The sequence below is a fragment of the Pyrus communis genome, chromosome 15, assembly GCF_041283825.1.
Source record: "Pyrus communis isolate YQ-2024b chromosome 15, ASM4128382v1, whole genome shotgun sequence".
NCBI classification, from domain to species: domain Eukaryota; kingdom Viridiplantae; phylum Streptophyta; class Magnoliopsida; order Rosales; family Rosaceae; genus Pyrus; species Pyrus communis.
The window spans coordinates 21,995,061-22,004,047 of record NC_142579.1 but is presented as its reverse complement, the minus strand read 5'-3'; the positions used below and the strand labels follow the sequence as shown (position 1 = coordinate 22,004,047).

The 8,987-nt window shown below is 38.4% G+C and overlaps 1 protein-coding gene across 1 annotated transcript; it reads left to right on the top strand.

Annotated features, from left to right (window-relative positions):
* The first annotated feature begins 5,802 nt into the window (after positions 1 to 5,802).
* Positions 5,803 to 8,201, top strand: LOC137725777 (putative N-acetyltransferase HLS1). Its single transcript, XM_068464921.2, has 3 exons — positions 5,803 to 6,462; positions 6,600 to 6,796; positions 7,004 to 8,201. Exons 1-3 carry the CDS (start codon positions 6,274 to 6,276, stop codon positions 7,866 to 7,868), a joined length of 1,251 nt encoding a protein of 416 aa, XP_068321022.2. The 5' UTR covers positions 5,803 to 6,273; the 3' UTR covers positions 7,869 to 8,201.
* Positions 8,202 to 8,987: the final 786 nt, after the last annotated feature.

The window sequence follows — 8,987 nt, the reverse complement described above, 5'->3', positions numbered from 1 at the left end:
GATCTTTAGGGTGCATTTGTTTGGGCTCGTTAACTCTCATTGGACTCGACTAGACTGCTTGTCAGTCTAGTCCACTATTTGTTACGTACCCAGACTAAGTTTAATAAGATAAAATGGGACTCACGTCGACTTCTCATTAGTTAGAAGGTCTTAGCAAGACACCCTCCCCCAAAAAAAAACCATGGGATTGCTAAGACGTTCGCTGCATCTCTCACGTCGCGTCTTCTCTGTCCTCCTTTACTCGCTTCATCTGCTCATTTCGTCTAATTGTGTCGCCAACATCGCCTCACACTTGCCAACCCAGAAGAGTTGAGAACCTAGAATCGCTTCATCTGTTTGTTTCGAATCTCAGATAACCTAGAACCAAGTCACATCCTTTCTCTCTTTTCTCTACTCACTTCATCTACTTGTGTCGCCTAAGCCCTTGTTGGTAAACAAAGAAATAGAGGTTGACTTGCGGACAGCTATGGCGGAAGCCCACTTCCATTTGGGCATTTCTAAGTCCTCGGTTGAAAAATCAATGTGATTTTCATTTCGGTTCTTCTGATTTCATTTAGGTTCTTGGTTTTCAGCTGGGTTTTCATCTGAAAAATTTGTTATCAAAGGGTTCTTTTTTTCTTTTTGTCATTATCCTGTTTCTTAGTCTGATACTACACCAAACGCTATATTAAATCAGTCTAGCTTAGTTTATTCTAAGTCAGTCTAAATTTGTTCCTGAAGCTAATCCAGTCTGAAATAATCCAATACAACAAACGCACCCTTAATCTCTCTAATGACAAATTGCCTATAGTTTTTAAGATTTTAAGAACTCATCACTTCAATGTCATATCTATTTGTAAGCGCATGTAGTCCATTTGCACAACTGAATCACTCATAAGAGAGAGTGTTCTTCTTATGAAGAGAAGTATTTGGCTTCTCAAAGTTAAAACATTAAGAAATTATAGCGTAAATAATAGTAGCTCATTCAGCAAGCATGCATGTAAAGAGATATAACCCCATCTAAATATAATTCGTAGTTTATGACAATCCTAATTTTTTTTTCTAACGGCTGGTTTAGGATTGTGGTACTTAAAAAAAAAAAAAAAACAGCTTATTAAAAAATCTGCAACATCAAATATATTTGGTAAAACAAAAAAAAAGTATTTATATTTTAAAAATAGTTGTCAATAACAGTAAAAAAGCATAGGAAAGCATAAGCATGTCTACCATGCTTTTAGAAGCATAGTAATCAGTGTCATTTAATGAAATTTTCAAATGGCAAGTATACTCTTACATATTTTATAAAATTACTATCACCGTCCCTTCATTATTATCTTTGACTTTTATTATATCACATCAAATATCATATCAATTTAAATCATGTAATATATTCAGAACAATTTATATAAATGTTCATCAAACACTCAAACACTTTTTTTTTTTTTTTTTGGTTAAAATCACTTTTACCAAAAAAAAAAAAAAAGTTTATTAAACACTCAACAATTTTAGTTTACAATAGTTTATTCTCTCAATACAGCAGAAACAAATTTTTAAAAAGCACAATACCAAATTAGCCCTTAAAAATACTAATAACAATAATGGTAGTATTATCCGTAAACTCATTTTTACTTCTCATAGATTTCTCTTAATTTATAATCGTCAGATCAAATAAATTGAAAAAGATCAATGATAAAAAATTAACCAAATATCTGAAAAGTGATAATTAGTGTGAACAGCACCTTTATAACAATAATTGCTGGTTTCCAATGAAAGACAAATCCAAAACTAAAATCAACCCAAATAATCTCAAAGCCAACATCCACTCCACAAGTAGTGGCCCACAGATATTCCAAACCAGACCCACAAAAGTAGGGACCCACTGATCTTAATCTATATCAATTTATTTGGCAAATTTATGTATATCGTTTTAATAAGCATATCAATCATATAGACGTTTGCTATGTGCACGCCCACCCACAACTTACAAAAAATGTCTTTATATGTCTAATATATATTAAGTGTAGTGTGCAAAATAATGTGTATAAAATATTTGCCTCTGTGCCAAACATCGCGTCTCTTTTATTTGCTTTCCTCGCATTTTTTTCCCCACTTTCCCACCTTTTTAATTTTAATGAGCTCAATAATTTTAGCCCATTATCACAAAGCATTAAAATTATAGCAAACAAAACAATTTTCGAAATACTTTTATGCCCCACTTTAACTGCTCGCCACGCAATCTTAAGTTGAGACAAGTAGGTTAGAGTATTTTCAAAAGAAACGTCTAATTGAAAACATCAAAATTTAAATTTGACGTATTATTAATATTTTTATTTCATCCGATATGTTAAAATTTATTTCTTCATTTATGTTTTTTTAAAACAAAAATAATAAAAGTTGGGTTGTTGTTGGTTTAAAAATAATAAATAATACCCAAATATGCTAGAATTTAAGGTAAGGCAAGTGGAATGCATTTGGAAATAACAAAAGCCATATTTGAAGGCAGCTTCAAATTTGACATCTCTTTATCCATGTCAGCTTAACCTTCTTTTTCATGTCACCTTTGACATCCCGGTTGGAGTAAATGGTATGTCATTTGTTACTGTTATATGTTTATGTCGCATTTTTTTACATCTCCTTTGGAGATGGTCTTAGGAAAATGTGATTTCCTCTCTATACTAAAATTCGAATACCCCTCATTATAGTTTAGTTGAATTCAATATAGTTATTTTATAGTTAATTGCTACTATAGTCTAGTAATATTTTTCGTCATTTAAAATGAGAAGTCTTTTTTTTTTTTTTTTTTTTTTTGAACAAAAAATGAGAAGTCTTATATTCAATATAAATGACGTGCATAACGAATTCTTGAGTATAAATATATCATTATTCTATTGATTGTCCAAACAAAATTCTCCTTCAAAGACATAAATGGGGAGTTTGTTGCACCGGACTGTCTCAGACTGGATTAGCTTCAGGGACTAAGCTGGACTGGCTTAGACTAGGCTAAGCTGGACTAACTTAGTGAAGCGTTTGGTGCAGTGTCGGATTAACAAGTAGGATAATGAAAATAATACTGTAGTTTATTGTCGAAATTAATTTATTATTAATTTCTTCACATAATCTCTTTCTCAGCTTCCCTTCTCGATCTCGAGTCCACTAGCAAGCTGCTCCACTTCCCTCATTAACTTCACAATTTCACCATCTCTCTACTCATCGCGCTCTCAATCTCAAACTTTATCTCACATCATTTGCTCCATCTGGGTCAGAACAAAAACACCACAAACACTCTTCTCCAACTCTAACCTAACATTTTCCTTGCTCTACTCACTCAACTCGCTCACAAGCGGCTCAATCTCCACAGCGGAACCAACTTAGCTCGAACTCCAAATATGCCTTGCCCTGCACCAACGACTCCACCTGCTGCTGGCGGTCCTTGGTTTCCTTGAGCATCAGAGAATTCAGGACTTGAGGTTCTGGAGCTTCTCGGATGGCTTGTCCATGGCGGTGGTGGCGGCAGGAAATATGAGATTGGGGATTTTGTAGCGGGTGATGGTTGGTGGTGGGAAATATGAGATGGGGGATTTTTTGTGGTTGATGTTGGTGGTAGGAAATATGAGATTTGAGATTTTAGAGGATGATGACCATGGCGAAGCGAAGCAGCTTGCTAGGAATAGTCTGCAAATCTTAATTAAATCCCATCGAAATCCAAAATTAAGATGCCCAGAACTCACAGCGGGGCTCGCAAGGAGGAGGAAGAAGCCGATCTTAGCAAGTCCCATGGTTTGGGGAAGGCCTCGCTAAGAACCTTTAAGGAGGCCTCTAGTCAACACGAGTCCCCTTTAGTCCCACTTAACTTAGTCCCAGCACCTATCAAAATAGAACTGTAGTCCAGTCCAGTCCCATTTAAAGAGGCCAAACAAACGCATCCAAAAAACTTTATGTACATTTACCTATAATTATAAAGGTTTTAAGAAAAATGATTGAATAATAAATGGTTGAAAAAAGTATTAATTGTAGGCCAAATTTAGGCGACGTGTCCACTTCTTTTGAATTACCCAATCATAGTCTAGACCGTTGTGGATAATCAAACGCTTTAATATGATTAGAAGTGGCAGCACTTGGATGCTACGGCGTCCCATAGACCACGGTGCACACTACTAAGAAAAATCGAATCGACGGTTGGGATAATCAAATATCCAAGTGTTAGCGTCACCCTAGGCCGGTGGTGGTGGCGGCTGCCTATCAATTCAAGTGCAGTAGGACGGCGTCGCTTAGCTGTCCCTAGAATGATACGATCTCAGCCGTCCATCTGGAAAATATAAAAAATTGTGATCGTGATGATTTTGATGTGGTTGTTAAAAGCGAAAGCCGCTTTTGCAGCAGTGGCAGTTGCACTAGTCACTTCTCATCAGTAGTCGGTCAGAACTAAAATCGACGGCCCCAAATCCAGGGAATTCGCTTCCAAACCGGACGGCATCCGCTGCGCCACGTCATCAAGTTTCACTTCCATTGTTTTCTAAGAGACGTTTACTTCCATAAGAAAACTAGATTTGGGGAATATATCTAAAAGCCGTTCATTCCATTCGATTGGTCTCGCGTCATATGGAGAAAGATTCATATATGAGAGGTTTGTCGTTATGTAGTGTTTATTTTTTATAATAATATGTTAAAGTACTCGTCGAATAATATTATATCGTCAAATAAAAACATTACTGTTTTTCATATAAAGTATTTGAGTAAAATTGTGGGTAACATGATGATTGCTATGTAGGATGAAGCAACGATGATGGTCATGTATTCATGATGGATAGATGTGAGAGAGAGAGAGAGATAGAGAGGATTAAATTTAAAAGGATAATGATTAGAAATGGGGTAATGATGGGAAACGCCTGCTACTTCCGTTGAAATAAATGATACAAACTGGAGAAAACAACCAAGAGTAGGCTAACTGCGCGCAGCCAAAGCCGCCATTTCCCATTTTTTCTTCTTTTTCTGTTATGATGAATTTCGTATTTATTGACCCCCAATATTCTTTTTTACATTTAATGCCATTACTGCTATTGTTATCAAAGCTTTCATTTGTAAAAAGACAACTAATTTTTATTGCATTTTAGAAAATGAAAAAACAAAATTTATATACAGATAAGACCAACTCCAATGATGGGCTAAAAGCCAAATTACCCTTGAAAATTTTCCCCCAAACCCACTCCAACATAAGGGGAAATTTTGAGCTAAATGCTAAATGCTAAACCAATGCCAAATTTCCCCCAAAATTTAACCCAGAAATTGGCATGGACTCAACCTAATATTTATCGGAATTTAAATTTTTTTAGATTAAAATGTTAATAAAATTAATTTACGATAGTCTACATATTTATTTTTTTTAAAAAAATTAATTTAACAAAAAAAAAAAAAGCCTAAGTTCATTCTTTAATAATCCCGGGCTAAAATTTTAAGGTAAAACGGTTGGGGTAGAAAAACTATTTTTGGGCTAAAAGCTAAATTTTTCGGGCTAAAAAATTTGACTTTTAGCCCAACTATTAAAGATGGTCTAAGGCACGATGACACTTCTAAAACGCCGATACCATCTATTATTTTTTATTATATTGCTACATATTCAGCAAGTAGCGGCCCGAATTTAATAAAGCATTCTGGTTTTTCTTTATTTAATAAATAAAATTCAAAAAGTAGAACGATTAAAAAAAAGAAGGTGGAGAGATTCTAGAGAGAGAGAGAGAGAGAGAGAGGGGGAAATAGGGGAAAAGGAAAAGCCCAAAAATAAGGTATATAAAGAGAAAGGGAGGAAAGGGAAAGGAAGGGGAAGGAGAAGGGGAAGGGAAAGTACACTCTGTATCTCCACAATGATGAACTAGCTACTTAAAAACGGCCCTCTCTCTCTCTCTCTCTCTCTCTCTCTCTCTCTCTCTCTACGTTCCATCCCGATTCCAAAACCCTTAACCCAGACCTTTCGTTTTTCAGATTAATTTCCGAAGTTAAGATTTTAATTATTTGGAGATGTTAATTTCTTATTTTATTTTATTTTTTGTTGAGGTTTTTAAGTTGATAGTATAATATATAGGCGGGGGCCTTAGCAACCTGAAGCCTATATAAGGTATTGTGATGATGGAGGTAAGACATATATAGCATACCCTTTCTTGCTTACAACTCACGTTATATTGGCTCACTCTCACTCTTTACACCCCCCCTCCTCCTTCCCTTCCCTTTTCATTCAGCTCCGTCACGAATAAACGACTTGGTTCTGATATACGCACCCCAATTTGATCGTCGTCGTTAAATATGGGCGAGGATGACGGAATGGTTTTTAGTTTAGTGGTGAGAGAGTTCGACCCCATCAAGGATTGCGAAATGGTTCAAGACGTTGAGAGGCGGTGCGAGGTCGGTCCCAGCGGCGGACTCTCCCTCTTTACCGACCTCCTTGGCGATCCGATTTGCAGGGTCCGCCATTCTCCTGCCTATCTCATGCTGGTATGCGTCAACAAATTAACAACCACCACGTATTTCATCAGCTTCTTTTCTTCCGAAAAAAATAAATAAATAATTGGTTAGTTTAGTTTAAGAATATTAGGTGCTGATAAATTGAAATTTTGTGTTTTGTTTTGTAGGTGGCGGAGGTGGTGGGGGCGGAGAAGGAGAGAGAGATAGTTGGGATGATAAGAGGTTGCATCAAAACCGTTACATGCGGCAAGAAGCTCTCTAGAAATGGTAAAAGCGTTACTGCTGGCGATGTCACTCTCAAGCCCCTCCCTGTTTACACCAAACTCGCTTACATCTTGGGCCTCCGCGTCTCTCCTTCTCACAGGTATACTAATCGCTCCTCCACACCCCTATTTTTTCATCGGTACACTGTTACGGTAATGTTCTACAATCAATATCATTAAGTTATTGAATCGAGACGTTATCCGAAAAAAAAACAAACAAAAATCCCTCCGTTTCCCTTTTTTTTTAAAATAATAATTATTAATTAATTAATTTTATTTTTTTTATTTTTTTACTTTTTTTGTAACAGGAGGATGGGTATAGGGTTAAAGCTAGTGAGCAGGGTGGAGGAGTGGTTTCGAGAAAACGGGGCGGAGTATTCGTACATGGCCACCGAGAACGACAACCAAGCCTCCGTCAAGCTCTTCACCGACAAATGCGGGTACGTCAAGTTCCGTACGCCCACCATCCTTGTAAACCCGGTCTTCGCCCACCGGGTCAAGGTCTCCTCCCGCGTCACCGTCATCGAGCTTTCCCCCTCCGACGCCGAGGCACTCTACCGCCGCCGGTTCGCCACCACCGAGTTCTTCCCCCGCGACATTGACTCAGTCCTCAACAACCGCCTCAGCCTCGGCACGTTCCTCGCCGTGCCGCGTGGCAGCGTGACGGAGGAGACGTGGCCCGGCGCGGATCATTTCTTGGCCGACCCGCCCAAGTCATGGGCCATCCTCAGCGTCTGGAACTCGAAGGACGTGTTCACATTAGAAGTCAAAGGCGCGTCGCTCGTGAAACGCACGCTCGCGAAGACGACGAGGTTGGTGGATCGGGCCTTGCCGTGGATGAGGCTGCCGTCGGTTCCGGACATTTTCAGGCCATTCGGGGTACACTTCTTGTACGGGCTCGGAGGAGAGGGCCCGCGCGCGGCAAAGTTCGTGAAGGCACTCTGCGGCCACGCGCACAACTTGGCGAAGGAGCGCGGTTGCGGGGTGGTGGCGACGGAGGTGTCGAGCCGCGAACCGCTGAGGTTAGGAATCCCGCACTGGAAGAGGCTATCGTGTGACGAGGACATGTGGTGCATCAAGCGACTCGGGGAGGACTACAGTGACGGCTCTGTCGGTGACTGGACAAAGTCGGCACCTGGCATGTCCATTTTTGTCGACCCCAGAGAAATCTAATTCCGTAAAGAATCCGAATTAGTTTCCGACTTTCTCTTCTTTTTTCTTTTTTTTTTTGCTTCTTTTTCTTTATTATTTTCCTTTTTGGGTTTTAAATTTTGGGCCTGCCATTGTAACTTGGTTGTGGCCCTAGGTGGGTAGAGTAAGCAAGTGTTGGGGGTGGTAATAGAGAAGAAAGAAGAATTTAAGAAGAAAAACACGAGAGGAAGAGGAAGGATGGGTTAACTTTATATTTTCCTAGTTAGCTATGTAACGTTTTTTGTAAATTGATGTGGCATTTTAGATGATCTCCAACAAAATGTGACGAAGAAATGAACTAATTTCGACACATCATTTTTCTCTACTTGCACACACTTTATACTTGGTTACGATGATTCGATTGAGCAAAGTACAGAAAAAGCGTGGATGTGGGGAAAAAGAAGATTGCAGAATCATTTATCATTGAAAAAATCTTCAGCAATGTTGACACTCGTCGGAATATCCTTTTGAGTTTGTGCATGCAGAAGAAAACTTTGAAAGGAATATATGCATAACTTAAGCATTTTCCCAGATTACTTTTGGAGCCTTGATTAGACCATATCATTTGTCCTTGATTATATGCTAGCTAGGGAAGGGGAAGGGGAAATTTTATAAGGTTCTGTTTTTGGTTCATAAGGTTCTAGTTGATTAGTATCTTTCTAGTTAAGGGTAGTGGGAATTTTATAAATATGTGATATTGACTAGACTGCCAATTGTGTGATTTAGTAGTACTAATGTCGCATTCAAATTACAAACAAGCACTGTTTTGTTAATACAAGGTGTTATATATATAATGTGGTAGTACTCTCTGTGGATGAACTTTCATGTTTGTGGCTGGGTGGTGTCGGGGGATTTTTCTTTTCGGGTTGTTGGTTGTATTTGCTTTTCCATATGTGATGATGAAACCGACTGCTGAGTCTGGCTTTTACTTGCTTCGTGGGGTCTGCATATTAGCGCTAAAAAGATGATAACGACCGAGAGCAATGCAAGATACATATGGAGGAAGGTACAAAGAAAGTTTTCGAGGTCGCACGTCATATATCTAGTGTAATCAGTTCCCTTGTATTAGCCAGTGTGTAAGAAAAATTGAGGTTCCATCAT

Bases quoted from the DNA above. Each gene is read 5' to 3' on its own strand.
- LOC137725777 (XM_068464921.2), top strand. From the start codon at position 6,274: ATGGGCGAGGATGACGGAATGGTTTTTAGTTTAGTGGTGAGAGAGTTC. The intron at 6,463-6,599 runs GTATGCGTCAAC...TTTGTTTTGTAG, and splicing joins CTCCTGCCTATCTCATGCTG to GTGGCGGAGGTGGTGGGGGC. The intron at 6,797-7,003 runs GTATACTAATCG...TTTTTGTAACAG, and splicing joins CGCGTCTCTCCTTCTCACAG to GAGGATGGGTATAGGGTTAA.